Here is a 21,776-nt window from a genome sequence, read left to right on the forward strand (position 1 = left end):
TTAAGATTTTTGTGAGTGTCATAAGCTTTCTTTTTCTGCTTTAACTTACCCCGTAAGCGTCTAGATAACCAGGGGGCTCTAGATTTGGCCATACCACCCTTTATCTTCTTGGGGACGTGCCTGCACAGTGCCTGTAGAATCTCGCTTTTGAATGCCTCCCATTGATGTTCCTTTTAAGTAGTTATATATCCAGTCTACTTTCGCCAGATCACCTCTCAGTTTTGTAAAATTTGCCTTCCCCGAATTTTGAACTTTTACTCCGGTTTTATCTTTGTCCTTTTCCATGATTATGCTAAAACTAACTGTATTATGGTCGCTAACTCCAAAATGGTCACCCTCTGCCACTTCATCTACTTGACCAGCTTCATTACTGAAGACTAAATCTAGAATTGCACCCCCTCTCACTGGGTGTGTTACGTGCTGGCTAAAAATGTTCTCTTGAATGCAGTTCAAGAATTTTGTGCCCTTCACACTGTTGGTATCCCAGTCGATATTAGGGTAGTTGAAAACCCCAACTATTAATGCCCTATAGTTTTTGCACTCAGAAATTTGCCTACATTTTTGTTCTCCTAGCTCCCGCTCACTATTTGGGGGTCTATAGTACACGCTTAGTAGTGTGGCTGCCCCTTTTTATTTCTGATCTCCAGCCATAAAGCCTTATTTGATGATTCATTTAGCATATCAACCCTCCTCACAGCTGTTATTGATTCCTTAACCAATAATGCTACACCCTCTTCTTTTTTATCCCCCTCTCTATCATGCCTGAAAACTCCATATCCAGGGATGTTGAGCTGCCATTCTTGCCCTTCTTTAAGCCAAGTTTCCGTTATAGCCATGATATCGAGTTGCCATGCTATCTGTTTCCTCAGCTCATTGGCTTTATTTACTAAACCCCTTGCATTTAAATAAATAACTTTTTGCCTGCTAATCTTTGATTCCAATTTACCTGGCCCTCCTCCAATCTAATTATTTTTTGAAACACTCGAGTGCTCCTTGTTCTTTTCCATGGTTAACCTTATCCTTATGATACCATGTTCCCCAGTTCACCCAACCCACTTCATTCCCCAGAAACAGATCCAACAATATCTCCTTCCTCGTTGGGCCAGAAACATTCTGATTTAAAAAATTTTCAAACACTTGAAAAATTCTTTCCCCTCTCTGCCCTTTACACTATTATTATTCCAGTTCATGTTAGGATAAAGTCCCCCATTATCACTACTCTACAGTTTTTGCACCTCTCTAATTTCTGTGCAAATTTGCTTCTCCATAGCTTTCCTACTAGTTGGTGGTCTGTAGTGTTATGGTACCTTTACTGTTTCTTAACTCTAACCAAATAGATTCAGTGCTCGACTCCTCCAGGACATCCTCTCTCTCTAGCACTGTAATATTCTTAATCATTAGAGCCACCCCTCCTCCTTTCTTTCCTTCTTTATCTTTCCTTAACACCCTGTATCCAGGAATATTTAGTACCCAGTCCTGTCCATTTTTGAGCCAGGTCTCTACTATCACCACATCATATCCCCATGTGGCTATTTGTACCTGCAACTGACAAATCTTACTCACCACACTGTGTGTTTACATACATGCAATATAAATCTAATTCAGACCATATATTACTTCTTAGTCTGACCCCACCTAATACCTATTTCTTACTCTCGTGTTATCCCCTTCTCCCAATCCTTTGTGCATCTTATTTAATGCTTCTTCATAATGCTATATCCTGGTTCCCACCTCTGCCAAGTTAGTTTAAACCCTCAACTAGCACTAGCAAACTGCCCTGTCCCGGTTCTCTTTAGTTGTAACCTGAGCGGCCTGTATAAGTCCCAATTCCCCCAGATCCAGTCCCAAGGTCCTAGAAATCTAAAGCCCTCCCTCATGAACCATGTCTCCAACCATGCATTTACCTGCACTATCCTCCTATTTCTACACTCACTAATGCATGGCACCGGGAGTAGTCCAGAGATTGCTACCTTGAAGGTCCTGAAAGCTCGTCACTTCCCCAGCTTTCTGAAATCTACTTGCAGGACCTTATCCCTATTTCTATCTAGGTCATTGGTACCGATGTGGACTATGACCTCTGAATGTTCACTCTCCTCTTAGTCAACCTCCTCACTTCTGTGGTTCACAACAATATTAACAGTTGAATGTCAGACTGTTTGGGCTGAAAAGCTGTTTTGATGTTGTAACTACTATGCAGCACCCCCCCACCCCCCAACCAGATGAATGCCTTATTCAGTACTGGATTTAATAAGTCAACAAGTGCATTGGGAAATGAACCACTATTGCAAAGCGGGAAGAAACTTCAGTTTATTTGGAAAAGTCTTCATCTTTATAACACTGTATCCTAATTGCACAATGTTTAGCACCATTCGCAACTCCTCAGATACTGAAGGGGTCTGTACAGAAATGCAGCAAGACCTGGATAATATCCAGGCTTGGGCTGATAAGTGCAAGTAACATTCGCGCCACACAAGTGCTAGGCAATGACCATCTCCAACAAGAGAGAATCTAACCATCTCCCCGTGACATTCAATGGCATTACGATCACTCAAACCCCCAATATCAACATCCTCGGGGTTACCATTGACCAGAAACTAAACTGCCGTAGCCATATAAATACTGTGGCTACAAGAGCAGGTTAGAGGCTAGGATCCTGAGGCGAGTAACTCACCTCTTGACTCCCCAAAGCCTGTCCACTATCTACAAGGCACAAATCAGGAGTGTGATGGAATACTCTCCAATTGACTGGATGGATGCAGCTCCAACAACACTCAAGAGGCTCGACACCATCCAGGACAAAGCAGCCCACATGATTGGCACGCCGTCCACACCCTCCAGCACTGACGCACAGTGGCAACAGTATGCACCATCTGCAAGATGCACTGCAGCAATGCACCAAGGCTCCTTCAACAGCACCTTCCAAACCCGCGACCTCTACCACCTAGAAAGGACAAGGGCAGCAGGTGTATGGGAACACCACCACCTGCAAGTTGCCCTCCAAGCCACACACCATCCTGACTTGGAACTATATCGCCATTACTCCACTGTCACTGGGTCAAGATGCTGGAACTCCTTTCCTAACAGCACTGTGGGCGTATCTACCCCACTGGGACTGCAGCGGTTCAAGAAGGCAGCTCACCACCACCTTCTCAAGGGCAATTAGGGATGGGCAATAAATGCTGGCCTAGTCAGCGACGCCTACATCCCATGATTGAATAAAAAAAAAACTTTTCCTTCTGACAACTTGTCAGTTTTCTGTGGCAGATGGCAGACTATTTTTCAGCTAATCAAAGTGATTTTTAAGTAGTCAGTCATGAATACTTGTTACACCACAAGCTCACCGTTCCAAATAAAAATATACAATGACATTTTCTAGAATTGCATCCATATGGTTGAGTAGGGAAATGACGACAAAAAAGGAAGGTCGGGTTTGATCGCTGGTCTCTCTGGTTAGCTTCTCTGACCCTCCTTCGTGTGCCCAATGCCACCCCTTGACAACTAACACCCAATGCAAAATATTTATCGACTTTTCAATTCAAATTCAAGGTGCCTGCTGAGCTATCTTTGCCTGCCCCCTCAGCAATTTTCAATTCCCATACAAAGCACCTTGGAACACAAGGTTACAGGAAGTGACTATATGTACAAGCTATTGTATTGTCTCCATATATGAAGAAAAGGAATTAGGTATAAATTGTTACAATATATTTTGGCCATGTTCTGTTGAGCATATTTCATATTTTAATAAAATACATCCAAATTTCCATTGTTTTATACATGTAAATGGGCTGTGCTGATAATATTGAGGCCAATGAAAAATTAAGAAAATAACTAAATTTAAAATTAAAACAAACCATTTGGCAGCAGCCATTACAAATTGCTATTGGTAGCTCTACCTGTGAATATTCCCCACAGCTGGATGTGTACTCAGGATAGCAGTCAAATGTGTATTGTGAGGCCGATGTCTGCAGCAATTCAGGGGCTGTGGCTGCCCTCGAGATTGCCGGATTCAACATGGATTCCAGTACTCCAGGGTGCTGTTGCACAGGAGTGTGCTTACTGGTATTTCCAACTAAAGGGAACATAAGAAAATGGGTTTAAAATTTAGACAAAAAAGGTTAAACCAGCTAGCTGTATTCAGTAGAGAAGGGAGCAAAAGCAAATGAAAGTTAAGAAAAATATCTCCCTATTCTTGAAAGTTGCAACTTCTGAGGCAGTAGCAGCTTTCCAGTGCCTTTACCATTCTTCATGAAACAGCAGACAAAATAAGGTGGCTATTTGGATGTAGAAAATAACACATCTGAGCTTGATCCTGTCCACACCCACAGACACATTTTCATTCAGCAGCTTCTCCAGATTTTAAGATTGGAAGTGATAGTTCCAAAGTAAATAACAGATCCAAGTGGGGAAAAAATAAAAAGTGAATTTTCTGTACAAATAGATTTCAAGTTGATATAAATCAATCGTGCAACACGATCAGAGAGCCCAACCAACCTGAACACTGACTCGGTATGTGTGCTGCACATCTGAATTCTGGACATCTTTCAAGGAACAAATTCGACAATATTTCAATACAGATACCAATATATTCGAAGGATACGAGAGTACTTTGAGTAGAAAAACAAGTCTTCTAGATACTCCTTTCTCTGAGGCAGCATTTGGCTTTGGGTTAATGGCAGAATATTTGTAGTCTCTACATATTATCCTTCCACAAACTCTAATTCTCTTCTCTATTTTGAAACATCACACCACTACCCATTAGTTAATACCTTACTCAAAAGAGGGACAACACCTCCCAGGTTACTCACCATGCAAATTCAGATTTGGCAGTATATTACAGAAGTTAAGATAAGGATTGTTCGGCATTTTTAGATCAAGTGGTGGGATTCCCAGCAATGATGTCTGGTTGCTCGCTGTAGCACTCTGTAGAGAGAGGAGACTTTAAAACATCAGAATTTTTATTTACCTCTGTTAATCATCTATTTGAAAATACAGAATACACTAGATTAATACATTAACTACTTCATTCACTACTTTCTAGTTTTTTTAAACAGAATTTTTAATACATATCTGGATTAACAAACTTATGTGGTATTCTTATAAAAGTCATGTTTCTAACAGAGATAAAATCTTTTCCCCACCTCTTGCTACAAGTACATTTCCACAAGTACAGGGCGGCACAGTGAGTTAGCACCGCAGCCTCACAGCTCCAGCGACCCGGGTTCAGTTCTGGGTACTGCCTGTGCGGAGTTTGCAAGTTCTCCCTGTGTCTGCGTGGGTTTCCGCCAGGTGCTCTGGTTTCCTCCCACCTCCAAAGACTTGCAGGTGGATAGGTAAATTGGCCATTGTAAATTGCCCCTAGTGTAGGTAGGTGGTAGGAGAATGGTGGGGATGTGGTAGAGAATATGGGATTAAGGTAGGATTAGTATAAATGGGTGGTTAATGGTCAGCACAGACTCGGTGGGTCGAAGGGCCTGTTTCAGTGCTGTATCTCTAAATAAAATAAAGTACCTCCCTCAACTAACCATTTCCATTTGTGAACCCAGACACTGACATCATGCATGTTATTTCACTGTTACTGTGGTGAGAATTAAATGTCTTCTGAAGGGCTGTTCAGCCTGTGCATCGCTACTACCTGATCAAATCTGGAATGGGCAGTGTCTCCCAACAGCTGTATTTATTTGTTTCATCAAATAAATTAATGACTAAGAGGACAACCAAGATATTAAACAGAGTAGCCAAGACTAATCCATGTTTGCTACAACAAATTATAATTGCTAACTTCTACTGCTGATCGGATATCACAAAGCAAAACTGACAAGGCAGTTGATGTGTGGATTTGCATACATGAGATTTTTAAAATGAATATATTAGCAAAATTATTTCATGCTTTACTTTTACACGTACTTATGTTACTTTTATTCTCTTTACTTGTGTAAATTACCACTGTTAGTTTTTGAATTTCCTGCATTAAGTTTTGGGTTGAACAATTTCTCATCAGAAGGCTGGCTATAATAAGTCCAGAAGACCAGCTACGCTATAGAGGCAATCATCCTATATTCTTCCAAATAATTATTGCTGCGTTTACTTAGGATACTTAATATAGGAATATTTCAGTGTAGCTTGTAAGAGGACACAAAATAACAGTAATTCTTTTGCAAAAGAACAATGATAATTTCCAACTGTTTTGTGAAGTGTTTTGAGTATTATTGGGCAGGCTTTTGAGCAGATATTCCTTTGCCATTTAGCAGGCTTTTATCACATTTATTAAGTTTATAGAACAGCAAAGATATCCTAACAGAACTACTATAAACCATTATTTTAAGATCCTGTCTGTAAAAAATGCCACAACAGATCCAACATCATACCACACAATATAACACTTCATTATAAAATAGCAAATCCTCAAGAAAGACAACTTTAAGTAGATGCAGTGTATTTGGATTTCCAAAAGACATTCGATAAGGTGCCACATAAAAGGTTACTACACAAGATAAGAGCTCATGGTGTTGGGTGTGATATATTAGCATGGATAGAGGACTGGCTAACCAACAGGAAACAGAGAGACTGGATAAATGGGTCTATTTCAGGATGGCAAACTGTAACTAGTGGAGTGCCACAGGGAACAGTGCTGGGCATCAACTATTTACAATCTATATTAATGACTTGTATGAAGAGACCAACTGTATTCTAGCCAAATTTGCAGATGACACGAAGATAGGAAGGAAAGCAAGTTGTGAGGAGGATACAAAGAATCTGCAAAGGGATACAGGTATGTTAAGTGAGTGGGCAAAAATCTGGTAGATGAAGTATAAAGTTGGAAAATGTGAGGCCGTTCACTTCGGCAGGAAGAATAGAAAAACAGATTATTTAAATGGAGAGAGAGATATTGCAGAATGATACAGTAGAGCGCGCTCTGGGTGTCCTTGTATGTGAATCACAAACAGCAGCATACAGATACAGCAAGTAATTAGAAAGGCAAATAGAATGTCAGCCTATATCGCAAGATGGGATGCAGTATAAAAGCAGGAAAGTCTTGCTACAACTGTACATTGATGAGACCACACTGTGGACAATGTAGGTCACCTTATTTAAGGAGGGATATACTTGCATTGGAAGTTCAGAGAAGGTTCAATAAGTTGATTCCTGGGATGAGGGGTTTGTCTTATGAGCAAAGATTGAGCAGATTGGGCCTATACTCATTGGAGTTTAGAAGATTGAGAGGTGATCTTATTGAAATGTGCAAGATTCTGAGGGGACTTGATAGGGTAGATGCGGAGAGGATGTTTCCCCTTGTGGGCGAATCTAGAACTAGGGAAGAATTTTCAGTTTCAAATTAAGGGGTCTCCCATTTAAGACGGAGATGAGGAGGAATTTTTCTGAGGGTCATTAGTGTTTGGAATTCTCTTCCCCAGTGAGCACTTGAGGCTGGGTCATTGAAGATATTCAAGGCTGAGACAGACAGATTTTTGATCTACAAGGGAGTCAAAGGTTTATGGGGGGCAGGCAGGAAAGTAGAGTTAAAGCCACAATCAGATCAACCATGATCTTATTGACTGGTGGAACTAGCTTGAAGGGCCGAATGGCCTACACCTGATCCGATTTCTTATGTTTTTAAGGAACTTCTTCCACACTGTTCCAAGGTAAACCATATACCACACATGCACTCAAGCTGTGTTCGGTTCAAGGGGTAAAATAGCGAAGTGAGAGAGATGGAAAAAAAGAAATGAGGGAAGGAGAGTGCATCAAAATTGCTTACCCAAATGGCCCCACTCATAGATACTTTTGGCTGGGGTTGCTGTTTTTGGTGGCTGGCCATCAAGCTGCCCAGAACAGAATTAGGAATTCCCTGAAGATGTGTCTGGGTGATAGAAGCAGAAACTGGAGGTGGCCCAATGACCACATTTGGCTTCTCCAACACAGCTTTCTGTTCGGTCACATCTTGTCCCATGAGTTTCTGATTGAAGTGAAATGGCAAGGTCCCCACTGGCGGTTGAGCAGCTGCTTTAGTAAATTCAACAGGCAACGCAGAAACTGGAATACCTGTATCAGGAAACAACAGATATGAGCTAATGTCAGAATAATTTAATTTTTAAGTGCATTTTAAAGCAATTCTCGACCTCTATCTTAAATGTACTCAACTGTTTTCTATTTTTTTTTGGGGGGGGGGGGGGGGGGGGGGGGCTGGTGGAAAGAGATTGCTGTTCAACAAGATGAGGTGGGGAACAAAACAGCTTCCCATTACAGGCACACCCATGTAAAATATAGGATAGTTAGATGCAAAACAGGAGCCCTTTCTACCCTCTGCTTCAGCCCAACTTCAACCTCAGAAGAGCACCCCTTCTGCAACAGCATGACATCTCCCACAGGAACCATTATAGCCTCTGACTGAGACTGGATTAAATCATGTCCAGTAGGAAGCAGTTGAAAATGGCAAATTTTTGTATTGGATCCTTGCAGTCAGAGATGGAACTTTTATCTCACCTGACTAATCATGCAGCCCCACCCAGTACCACCAGTTGCAATTGGAAGGATTTACCCTCAAAGTTAATACTGGAATTAAAATCTATATTTAATTCATACATGCTTCTAATTGAACTAAATAAAATGAAGGACAGTTTAGTTTTCTGTAATCCAGATTCTTTCACACATTAAAAAAGTTTTTTAGGCAACGACTGAAATCAGATGTTTCAAATAATGCCATCCTTCACCAGAACCAAGTCCTCACTACTGACACCGAATACTCAAGGTCAGAATTTCATTCTACAACACTGACAATTAACTTGAACAAAAAGTAAATGTTACTTTTGCACAGTACTTTGAAAATCCAAACCAAACGAGGCTAGCATATTTCAATAGCAAGCAATGTGAACCTTTTGGTTGTCCCACTTTATTAAATATGCAACCTTACTCAGAAGCCAGGAGGACTGTTAACAATAGAAATGTCATATTAGTGCAGAAGGGGTGCTCAGAAGTTGAGGTTGGGTTAAAGCATATTCTTGTACACTCATCATCCACGCAATGGGCTGTTCTGTTGTTTGTGTGTCTTTCATTTGCTGGCACATAGATAGAGCTCCGATACTGGCATAGTCTCTGTATTTATCGGCTGCCTTGACAACAGTCATGAGCACTGCAGCTCAGCAATGCTTTGTTGTGTGTCGGCTCCGAGCCCTCACATTACTCATTCCATTCATCACCCAGACGAGCTTTTTGTATCATTCAAGGTGGTTTACCAGCAATACTGCTTGGAAATTTCTGAATTTACCCTTTGGTGATTCAGCCAAAATTCCTTTCCCAGGGTTCATCATTGTAGTTGCTCCTCGGCCCAAAGCTGCCTGAAGTAAAACAGATGGATCGCCAAGTAAACTCGGCTTCTGGAAATAAAATGTGAAAGAAATAAAACTTTTTTTTCCGCTTTTAATTCATTTCTCCTTGCTCCAATTTTTTTTTCTCCTCCTCTCCTGAAGGAATCAACTTGTGCATCATGAGTGCCAACTTCCTCCTAGTATTTCACTCAAGTGGCCATTCCTTATTCACAAATATGTAGTAGAGATCATCAGGCTGTACCACTAATAACATTCCCGAGCCAATCATTTTCTTGTCTACTATCTACTTTTCAACAGGAGCATTATATTGCAGCCCTGGTTACTTTAGTCCCTCCCTAGCCCAAACCAATTGCTCTCCTGTTACCCAAGTAGAGATCAACTGAGCACAGGCCCAAAAGAAAACATGAAGCATTCCTGGTTAGATGCACAGCAAAGAGTGATCTGACCAACTGAACCATCATGCTGAACAATCAAGTAAAATTATGATATCCATTATTTTAAAAAATTATTTTTAAAAAAGTTAATAGGGCATATTCTGTTCCAAGATTGCAACAAATCAGATTCCAAATTCCAATTCAGCCGATAGAAAAACTGTATGCTGTGGCAAATGGGTTACAAGTTACATGAGTGGTTTATATTCACTTCCTTTTGCACTTAGAATCGCTAATCCCTGGATGCAAGATTACAGAAAGTACAAGACACCAATCCTCAGTTAAACCCATTTTAAACAGTACTCCACAAGGATTTATAAATCTTGGTGAATTTACCATAACTTTAAAATACTATAATCAGTGTGAGAAATTTTATCCTAACATCCAATCAAGACACTGATAAAGTAATAGATTTGAGCCTTATAAAGAGTTAAATGTGCTGATATTGAGGGTTATCATTTAGAAAACCAGAGTACTGCACTAGAAATATACTCATAACATTAGAATAGTTTACATGCAAGTTTTCCTTTACCATATTGGTAATAAGTTACTAAGCTTAAAAATACTATCCTTACCTACTCCCCTCTCCATCACTACAACTTTCAGTAGAGTAAATCTTTTAGCATTGAATACTAAACTCTTTCATCAATAGAGAAATGCAACAAGAACTAAACAGTTTAAAATACTCTGCCTGGCACTTCACATGAGACATTAAATCAAGGTTCTGTCTGCCCAGTTAAATGGATGCAAAAGTTTCTGTAACACTATTGGAATGCCTAATACTATACTCAACAGGTCTGGCAGCATCTGTCCTGAAACGTTAACTCTGTTTCTCTCTCCACAGATGCTGCCAGGCCTGATGAGTATTTCCAGCACTTTCTGTTTTTATTAACCATTAACATAAATAGTTAATGTCTGCACTGAAACAGAAACAGAGTAATCTGAGGAGTACGTTAAGCATTCATACAATGCAGCTCACGATAATGTCTAGCTTCAGTATCCAATTCAACCTTGATAGTGCTCTGAATTATGAGTGTTGACATTCACTTGTCTTTCTCCTGGGTTGCCAGTTCTACCAGGTTGTCTGGGAGACTCCTGGAATGAGGTATGAATCTCTGGGGCTCTGCTGCTAACAGAGGAGAACTTTGCCCTTTAAATTTCACACTGCAGATATCAGTCCCCTGCTCCATGACATCACTGGTGGGGGTGGGGCATGCATGGGGTAAGGCAACAGCCAGCTTGCCTGCACAGCCAGGTTGGAAGAGGATGAACAGGGAATTGCAGGCAAGGGATCGAGGGTTAGGGTGGACGAGGATGGAGAAAAGGAACAGGAGACTAGACAATGGGGGTTGGCATGCAGCTCAGCATTTCCTGCAGAGCACGGAGCATCGGCAGCGTAGTGTGGAAGTAGTGCAGTGAGAAGCAGGCAGCAAAGGGGTTAGTGAAACCTGGGCACCTTACTTTCAGTAAATATTGAAAAATCATTCCCACTGGTAGGTGAATGGGGAACGAGACAGAAACAGAGACTTCCCACTGGGAACAGCCAAGGGGGAAGAGAAGGAAGGTTTTTACACTGAGAGCTATTCGAGCATAGGGCACTTCACCAATAGTAGCTATTGAGAGACTAGATCATTAAAAGGCTATGGGATACGTACTTGAAAAGGAACATAAAAGAATCTGTGGGACAGGGAGGGAGAAATGGGGGTGTAGGAGAGCATGCTGGCAATGCTTTACGAGTCTTGATGGCCTTGTTCTGAGCTGCAGTTATTATCTTCGATGAGTCCAAGCCTACAGAGTGTTTTGGAAATATTAATGTTAAACTGAGTTTAGGACTACATGCTCTGTGAGAAGAGCACAAGCATAGACTCAACTGCCCTTTGTGCAACATCTGTTGGTTCAAGTTGGTCTGTCCCAGCCAGTTCTGACATGTGAAATCCAAATACAGACCAGCTCTGACCGAGGCTCCCAGTTCAGAGCTGTCACCTTCACACAGGACCAGAGATCAAGGGGAAAGGTGCAGCCTGTTAAAAGTAGCATCAACTTGGGAGCCTGACTGCACCTTGTGCAGACCAGGGAGATTCTGTCCAGTTACAGGATAAGTATCAGTAGATTATAGGATTATTACTAGTTACAGGCAAGATATCAGGCCATTACATCTATTACTACCAGTCACATCTTGACCAGTGACTGCATTATTGTTGGCTATGAAGTGTTACCAGTATTACTATTAGTTGTCAGTGCAATTTCAGTGAGTTACTATTCGTTACTGGTGGAATCAAAGTTCATCCCACCTCTCAATTCCCTCTGTAAATCCCTCCTCCACTTGTTTGTGGCTCATCGCTTGGTTTTCGCACAGCAGCCACGAGTGCAGTACCAAAGATACTCAACTACAGTAAGGTAGATGCAATTACATCTGCAAATGGTATGTGACCAAAATTCCAGGCACATCTCCAGTGTTGACATCCCTACCTTTTTTGATAAAAATAATCTTCTGCATTAACTATATGAATTTTTTTTTATTGATTTTTGTTCAATAATTATACAATTCTGTGCTTTCACTGGCCTGCCATTAGTTTTGAACCAGGTGCAAGTGCAAGCAAAATGAGCCCCTTGATTGGCCCAACAAGCCATTATGGGTGGAAGTCAGAAACAGGAAAGGAGCAGTCACTTTATTGGGAGTTTTCTATGGACCCCCCAATAGCAACAGAGACATGGAGGAACAGAGTGGGAGGCAGATTTTGGAAAGGTGCAGAAGTAACAGGGTTGTTGTCATGGGTGACTTCAACTTCCCTAATACTGATTGGATCCTCCTTAGTGCAAATAGTTTGGATGGAGCAGTTTTTGTCAGGTGCGTCCAGGAAGGTTTCCTGACTCAATATGCAGATAGGCCGACGAGAGGGGAGGCTATGTTGGACTTGGTGCTTGGCAACGAACCAGGCCAGGTGGCAGATCTCTCGGTGGGAGAGCATTTCGGTGATAGTGATCACAACTCCCTGACCTTTACTGTAGTCATGGAGAGGGACAGGAGCAGACGGGATGGGAAAATATTTAATTGGGGGAGGGGGAATTACAATGCTATTAGGCAGGAACTGGGGAGCATAAACTGGGAACTGATGTTCTCAGGGAAATGCACGACAGAAATGTGGAGGTTGTTTAGGGAGCACTTGCTGCGACTGCTGGATAGGTTTATACCGATGAGGCAAGGAAGGGATGGTAGGGTGAAGGAACCTTGCATGACAAGAGATGAGGAACAGCTAGTCAAGAGGAAGAAGGAAGCTTACTGAAGGTTGAGGAAGCAAGGATCAGACAGGGCTCTAGAGGGTTACAAGGTAGCCAGGAAGGAACTGAAGAATGGACTTAGGAGAGCTAGAAGGGGACATGAAAAAGTCTTGGCGGGTAGGATTAAGGAAAATCCCAAGGCGTTCTACACTTATGTGAGGAACAAGAGGATGGCCAGAGTGAGGGTAGGGCCGATCAGGGATAGTGGAGGGAACTTGTGCCTGGAGTCGGAGGAGGTAGGGGAGGTCCTAAATGAATACTTTGCTTCAGTATTCACTAGTGAGAGGGACCTGGTCGTTTGTGAGGACAGCGTGGAACAGGCTGATATGCTCGAACAGGTTGAGGTTAAGAGGGAGGATGTGCTGGAAATTTTGAATGATATGAGGACAGATAAGTCCCCGGGGCCAGACGGGATATACCCAAGGATATTACGGGAAGCGAGGGAAGAGATTGCTGCGCCTTTGGCAATGATCTTTGCGTCCTCACTGTCCACTGGAGTAGTATCGGATGATTGGAGGGTGGCAAATGTTGTTCCCTTGTTCAAGAAAGGGAATAGGGATAACCCTGGGAATTATAGACCAGTCAGTCTTACGTCGGTAGTGGGAAAATTATTGGAGAGGATTCTGAGAGACAGGATTTATGATTATTTGGAAAAGCATGGTTTGATTAGAGACAGTCAGCATGGCTTTGAGAGGGGCAGGTCATGCCTCACAAGCCTTATTGAATTCTTTGAAGATGTGACAAAACACATTGATGAAGGAAGAGCAGTGGATGTGTTTAGTTTAGAGATAAAGCACTGAAACAGGCCCTTCGGCCCACCGAGTCTGTGCCAACCATCGACCACCCATTTATACTAATCCTACACTAATCCCATATCCCTACCACATCCCCACCTGTCCCTATATTTCCCTACCACCTACCTATACTAGGGGAAATTTATAATGGCCAATTAACCTATCAACCTGCAAGTCTTTGGCATGTGGGAGGAAACTGGAGCACCTGGAGGAAACCCACGCAGACACAGGGAGAACTTGCAAACTCCACACAGGCAGTACCCAGAATTGAACCCGGGTTGCTGGAGCTGTGAGGCTGCGGTGCTAATCACTGCGCCACCCATACATGTGGTGTATATGGATTTTAGCAAGGCGTTTGATAAGGTTCCCCATGGTAGGCTCATTCAGAAAGTGAGGAGGCATGTGATACAGGGGAAGTTGGCTGTCTGGATACAAAATTGGCTGGCCCATAGAAGACAGAGGGTGGTAGTAGATGGAAAGTATTCAGCATGGAGCTCGGTGACCAATGGTGTTCCACAGGGATCTGTTCTGGGACCTCTGCTCTTTGTGATTTTTATAAATGGCTTGGATGAGGAAGTGGAAGGCTGGGTGAGAAAGTTTGCCGATGACACGAAGGTTGCTGGAGTTGTGGATAGTGTGGAAGGCTATTGTAGGTTGCAACGGGACATTGACAGGATGCAGAGCTGGGCTGAGAAGTGGCAGATGGAGTTCAACCTGGAAAAGTGTGAAGTGATTCATTTTGGAAGGTCGAATTTGAATGCAGAATACAGGCTTAAAGACAGGATTCTTGATAGTGTGGAGGAACAGAGGGATCTTGGGGTCCATGTCCATAGATCGCTCAAAGTTGCCACCCAAGTTGATAGGGTTGTTAAGAAGGCGTATGGTGCGTTGGCTTTCATTAACAGGGGGATTGAGTTTAAGAGCCGCGAGGTTATGCTGCAGCTCTATAAGGCCCTGGTTCGACCACACTTGGAATATTGTGTTCAGTTCTGGTCGCCTCATTATAGGCAGGATGTGGAAGCTTTAGAGAGGGTGCAGAGGAGATTTACCAGGATGCTGCCTGGACTGGAGGGCATGTCCTACGAAGAAAGATTGAGGGAGCTAGGGCTTTTCTCATTGGAGCGAAGAAGGATGAGGTGACTTGATAGAGGGGTACAAGATGATGAGAGGCATAGATAGAGTGGATAGCCAGAGACTTTTTCCCAGGGTGGAAAGGGCTATCACTAGGGGGCATAATTTTAAGGTGATTGGAGGAAGGTTTCGGGGAGATGTCAGAGATAGGTTCTTTACACAGAGAGTGGTGGGTGCGTGGAATGCGCTGCCAGCGGTGGTAGTAGAAGCAGATACATTAGGGACATTTAAGCAACTCTTGAATAGTACATGGATGATAGTAGAATGAAGGGTAGGTAGTTAGTTTGATCTTCGAGTAGGTTAAAGGTTCGGCACAACATCGTGGGCCGAAGGGCCTGTACGGTGCTGTTCTATGTTCTTTTTAACAATTGTGTCCTCCTGATCAACAATGAAGCGTTAGCTGCTCTCGTCAAGGTGCATTACAATCATCTTCCGTACAAGGGCAATTATAGAGGTATGAAGAAAGAGTTGTCTAAAGCGGGCTGGGAAGATAGACTACAGGGTAAGTCGATAGATGAGCAGTGGCAGACCTTTAAGCAGATATTTCATAACACTCAACAAACATTTATTCCAGTTAGAAGGAAGGACTCAAAGAGAATGATGAACCACCCACGGTTAACATGGGCGGCACAGTGGTTAGCACCGCAGCCTCACAGCTCCAGCGACCCGGGTTCAATTCTGGGTGCTGCCTGTGTGGAGTTTCCAAGTTCTCCCTGTGTCTGCGTGGGTTTCCTCCGGGTGCTCCGGTTTCCTCCCACATGGCAAAGACTTGCAGGTTGATAGGTAAATTGGCCATTAGCAACTGCTCCTAGTATAGGTTGGTGGTAGGGAAATATAGGGACAGGTGGGGATGTGGTAGGAATATGGAATTAGTGTAGGATTAGTATAAATGGGTGGTCGATGGTTGGCACAGACTCGGTGGGCCGAAGGGCCTGTTTCAGTGCTGTATCTCTAAGCTAAACTAAACTAAACAAAGAAAGTTAAGGAGAGTATCAAATCAAAAACAAAGGTGTACAGTGCACCAAAAACGAGTGGTAGGCCAGAGGATTGGGAAGTTTTTAGAAACCAGCAGCGGATGAATAAAAAACTAATAAAGAGGGAGAAAATTGATTATGAGAGTAAATTGGCAAGAAATATATGAACAGTAAGAGCTTCTATGAGTATATTAAAAGGAAGAGAGTTGCTGAACTAAGTGTGGGGCCCTTAGACGATGAGAATGGGGCATGAATAACAGCGAACAGGGAAATGGCAAATAATTTAAACCAATATTTTGCACGTCTTCATGGTGGAGGACACTATAAACATCCCAACAATAATAGATGAACAAGGTGTAAATGGGAGGGAGGAACTTGTAACAATTGCTATCACGAGGGAAAAGGTGCTGGACAAACTGATGGGACTAAAGGCAGACAAGTCGCCAGGACCTGATGGCCTGTATCCAAGCGTTTTAAAAGTGGCTGCACAGATTGTGCAGGCATTGGTCATAATATACCAAACTCATTGGATTCCAGTAGGGTACCAGTGGATTGGAAAACTACTAATGTGACGCCCCTATTCAAGAAAGGAGGGAGACAGAAAGCAGGAAACTATAGACCAGTTAGCTTATCAGTCATTGGGAAAATGCTCGAGTCCATTGTTAAGGAAGAAATAGCAGAACATTTAGAAAAACATAATGCAATCAAACAGAGTCAACATGGTTTTATGAAAGGGAAATCATGTTTGACAAATTTGTTAAGAGTTCTTTGAGGATATAACAAGCAGAGTGGATAAAGGGGAACCAGTAGATGTTGTATATTTGGATTTTCAAAGGCGTTCGATAAGGTGCCACATAAAAGATTACTGTACAAAATAGGAGCTCAGGGTATTGGGGGTAATGCGTTGGCATGGATTGAGGATTGGCTAACACACAGAAGGCAGAGAGTTGGGATCAATGAGTCTTTTTCAGGTTGGAAAGCCTTAACTGGTGGGGTGCCACAAGGATCGGTCCTAGGGCCTCAGCTATTTACTATCTATATTAATGACTTAAGAGGAAGGGACAGAGTGTAGTGTATCCAAATTTGCTGACAATACAAAAATAGGTGGGAAGGCATGTTGTAATGAGGACACAAAGAATCTGCAAACGGATATAGATAGGTTAAGTGAGCGGGCAAAAAATTGGCAGATGGTGTTCATTGTGGGAAACTGTGAGGTAATCCAGCTTGGTAGGAAGAATAAAAAGGCAGATTATTACTACAAAAAGACTACAAAATACTGCAGTACAGAGGGATCTGGGTGTTCTTGTGCATGAAACACAAAAGGTTAGCAAGCAGTTGCAACTGGAAGGCAAATGGAATTTTGGCTTTTATTGCTAGGGGGTTAGAGTTTAAAAATAGGGAAGCCCTGTTACAACTGTACAGGGTTTTGGAGAGGCCACACCTGGAGTACTGCATACAGTTTTTGTCCCCGTATTTAAAGAAGGATATACTAGCATTGGAGGCAGTTCAGAAAAGGTTCACCAGGCTGATTCCTGGGATGAAGGGGCTGTCTTATCAAGAGTGGCTAAACAGGTTAGGCCTTTATTCATTGGAGTTTAGAAGAATGAGAATTTAGAAACATATAAGATTTTAAGGGGGCTCGACAGGATAGATGTTGATGAGATGTTCCACTAGTGGGGGAATCTCAAACTAGGGGACATAATTACAGAATAAGGGAGCACACATTTAAAACTGAGATGCGAAGGAATTTATTCTGAGGGTGGTGGATCTCTGGAATTCTCTGCCTCAGAGAGTTGTGGAGGCTAGGTCACTAAATGTATTTAAGAAGGAGGTAGATAGATTTTTGAAATCTCGGGGAGTCGAGGGTTAGGCAGAGCAGGCCCGAAAGAGAAGTTGAAGACTGGGACAGATCAGCCATGATCTTATTGAATGGCGGGGCAGGCATGAGGGGCTGAAAGGCCTACTCCTGCTCCTATTTCTTATGTTCTTAAAACAACTGAAATCTCCACTGCCAAAATGCAGTGGTGTGTTAGCTGCTCTGGCAGTAGATGTTGGGTGGTGGGGGGGGGGGGGGGGGGGGAGGTGGAGGGTGTGTATCCCCTTCTCTTTCCACTTTTCATTCTATAGTACCATTGCTGGTCTTTACACAGCACGTGACAACTTCTCAAACATCAAGACCACTCATACTTCACCTTCTCATAATTACAGCTATAGGATTTTCCTCGGTGTCACACTGAGGATCATTTTTGTCATTTAATAAAACAATATTTCGGTGCTGCAGCCAAAACTCAAATCATACAGAGCACAGACCACTCCCAAACTGCAGTTCAATTTGACTGTTTGAATTCAGCTCGCAACAGTATTTTTTTGTTACAATGTACAATGCGCTGGAGCTACATGGGCCCCAGTTTTCGATGAACTGCTGATTCAAGAAATGCCATTTAAAAAAGAACTGCTTTTAATTCGGAACATTTTACTTTCTTTTAAAAACTGGACAGGACAGCTGAGCTCAGCAGGTTCAATGACTTTTTAAATGAACTAACTTTCTCAACGGCCTCCGACTCCAGCTTTGCAAATATAACAGACAAGGCAACCTCTGATCACTTCCTTTTATCCCATGCGACTAACCTCTCCCTTGCACCAGGACTCCCGCTTCTTTTCTGACTGACCTGCACTGGCTCCCAGTCTACGAACACTTACATTTGAAAATCCTTATCCTGGTGTTCAAAACTTTCCATGGCCCTCCCTATATCTAACATCCTTCAGCCTCACAACCCTCTATGATCTCCATGGCCCTCAACACTGGCCTTCTTTGTACCCCCCACTCACTTTGTCCACTATTGCCAGCGATGCCTTTAGCTAACTAGGCCCCAAGCTCTGGAATTCCCTACCTAAACCCCTCTGCCTCTATTTAAGACCTTCCTTAAAACCTGCCTCTTGAACCAGTTCCCATTCTAATATCTCATCCTTGGCATTTTTGTCTAATTATAATTCTGTGAAGCGCCTTGAGATGTTTTCCTACGTTAAAGGTACTACATAAATGCAAACTGCTGTTCACAAAATTGAGAGAAAAATAGACAAAGAACAACTTGCATTTATATAGCACCTTTAACATAGCAAAACATGCCAAGGTGCTTCATAGGAGCATTAAACAAAATTTGACTCAGCCATATAAGGATATTACGGCAGAAGACCAAAAGCTTGGAATAGGTAGGGTTTCAGGAGCATCTTAAAAGGAGAGAGCGCTAAAAGGGGTTCAGGGAGGGAAAACCCAGAATTTTGGGCTTAGGCACAGCTACCAATGGCGGAGAAATTAAAATCGGGAATGCACAAAAACCCAGAATTGGAGGAGTGCAAAGTTGTCAAAGAATTTTAGGGTTGGATGAGGTTACAGAGATAGGGAAGGGAGGGGCCATGAAGGGACTTGAAGACAAGAATCAGCATTTTAAAATTGATATGCTGTGAGACAAGTAGCCAAAGTAGGGGTCACTGAGCACAAGAGTGATGGTGAATGGGACTTTGAGAAAGTTAGGATATAGTCAATAGAGTTTTGGAGAAGTTCACGTTTGCATAGCGTTCCACGTTCGTGGAAGACGAAAGGCCAACTAGGACAGCATTGTAAACTCAACTTAGGGAGGCGGTGGCGTAGTGGTAATGTCACTGGACTAGTAATCCAGAGACCTAGGCTAATGCTCTGGAAACATGGGTTCGAATACCACCACGGCAGATGCTGAAATTCGAATTAAGTTAATAAATCCGGAATTAAAAGCTACTCTAATGGTGACCATGAAACTGTTGTAAAAATCTGCTGCCCTTACTTGGTCTGACCCACAGCAATGTGGTTGACTCTGAAATGGCCTAGCAAGCCACTCAATTGTATCAAACTGCAACAAAGTCTAAGAAAAGGAATGAAACCAGATGGACAAACCAGCATGAACCTCGGCTCTTGAAATGACAATTGCAAAGACAGCTCTGTCGACCCTGCAAAGTCCTCCTTAATAACATCTGGGGGCTTGAGCCAAAATTGGGACAGCTGTCCCACTGACTGGTCAAGCAACAGCCTGAAATAGTCATACACACGGAATCATACCTTAAAATGTTCCTGACACCACCATCACTGGGTATGTCCTGTCCAGCCAGCAAGACAGACCAGAGGTGGCAGCACAGTAGAATACAGTGGGGAGGGAGCTGCCCTGGGAGTCCTCAACATTGACCCCATGAAGTCTTATGGCATCAGGTCAAACATGGGCAGGGAAACCACCTGATTACCAGCTACTGCTCCCCCTCCCCTCAGCTGATGAATCAGTGCTTCTCCATGTTGAACACCACTTAGAAGAAGCACTGAGGGTAGCAAGGTCACAGAATGTACTCTGGGTGGGGAACTTCAATGTCTATCACCAAGAGTGGCTCAGCAGCACCACTACTCACCCAGCTGGCCAAGTCCTGAAGGACGGAGCTACAAGACTAAGTCTGCGGCAGGTGGTGAGGGAACCAACAAAAGGGAAAAACCTATTTGACCTCAACCTCACCAATCGACCTGTCGCAGATGCATCTGTCCATGACAGTATGGTTAGGAAGGACCACCGTACAGCCCTTGTGGAGACAAAGTCCCATCTTCATATTGAGGGTACCACCACCGTGTTGTGTGGCACTACTACTGTGCTAAATGGGATAGATTTCAAACAGATCTAGCAATGCAAAACTGGGCATCCATGAGGTGCTGTGGGTCAGCAGCAGCAGCAAAATTGTACTCAACCACAATCTGTAACCTCATGGCCCGGCATATCCCCCACTCTACCATTACCATCAAGCCTTGGGACCAACCCTGATTCAATGAAGAGTGCAGGAGGGCATGCCAGGAGCAGAACCAGGCATACCTAAAAATGAGGCGTCAATCTGTTGAAGCTACAACACAGGACTGCTTGCATGCCAAACAGCGGAAGAGCTAAGTGATCCCACAACCAACCGATCAGATCTAAGCTCTGTAGTCCTGCAATATCCAGTTGTAAATGGTGGTGGACAATTAAACAACTAGCAGGAGGAGGAGGCTCCACAAATATCCCCATACTGAGGCATTTGCATCCATCTTCAGTTAGAAGTGCCGGGTGGATGATTCATCTCGGCCTCCTCCCGAGGGCCCCAGCATCACAGATGTCAGTCTTCAGCCAACCCGATTCACTCCACGTGATATCAAGAAACAGCTGAAGGCACTAGATACTGCAAAGGCTATGGGCCCTGACAACATTCTAGAATATACTGAAGACTTGTGCTCCAGAACAAGCTGTGGCCGTAGCCAAGCTGTACCAGTACAGCTACAACACTGGCATCTACCTGGCAATGTGGAAAATTTGTCCTGTGCACAAAAAGCAAGACAAATCTAACCTGGTCAATTACTGCCCCATCAGTCTACTCTCTATCATCAGTAAAATGATGGAAGGGTTCGTCGACAGTGCTATCAAGTGACACTTGTTCAGCAATAACCTGCTCACTGACACTCAGTTTAGGTTCCACCAGGGCCACTCAGCTCCCGATTTCATTACAGCCTTGGTCCAATCATGGACAAAAGAGCTGAATTCCAGAGGTGAGGTGAGTGACTGCCCTTGACATCAAGGCAGCATTTGATCGAGTATGGCATCAAAGGGTTCTAGCAAAAGTGGAGTCAATGAGAATCAGGGGGAAAACTTTCCGCTGGTTGGAATCATACCTAGCGCAAAGGAAGATGGTTGTGGTTGTTGGGGGTCAATCACCTCAAGCCCAGCACATCTTAGCAGGAGTTCCTCAGACTAGTGTCCTAGGCCCAAACATCTTCAGCCGCTTCATCAATGACCTTCCCTCCATAAGGTC

At 43.2% G+C, this 21,776-nt stretch overlaps 1 protein-coding gene across 2 annotated transcripts in view; it reads right to left on the bottom strand.

The window, feature by feature from the left end:
- raver2 (ribonucleoprotein, PTB-binding 2) overlaps window positions 1-21,776 on the bottom strand; it is a 144,079-nt gene that overhangs the window by 72,986 nt on the left and 49,317 nt on the right. For both annotated transcript variants that reach the window (XM_068037310.1, XM_068037311.1), the window contains exons 8-11: window positions 9,263-9,371; window positions 7,757-8,040; window positions 4,806-4,920; window positions 3,894-4,069 (exon numbers count right to left, since the gene is read on the bottom strand). In XM_068037310.1, coding sequence (XP_067893411.1) covers window positions 3,894-4,069; window positions 4,806-4,920; window positions 7,757-8,040; window positions 9,263-9,371 — 684 coding nt within the window. The remainder of the gene's footprint in view (window positions 1-3,893; window positions 4,070-4,805; window positions 4,921-7,756; window positions 8,041-9,262; window positions 9,372-21,776) is intronic.

Source organism: Heterodontus francisci, chromosome 8, assembly GCF_036365525.1.
Source record: "Heterodontus francisci isolate sHetFra1 chromosome 8, sHetFra1.hap1, whole genome shotgun sequence".
Lineage (NCBI taxonomy): Eukaryota > Metazoa > Chordata > Chondrichthyes > Heterodontiformes > Heterodontidae > Heterodontus > Heterodontus francisci.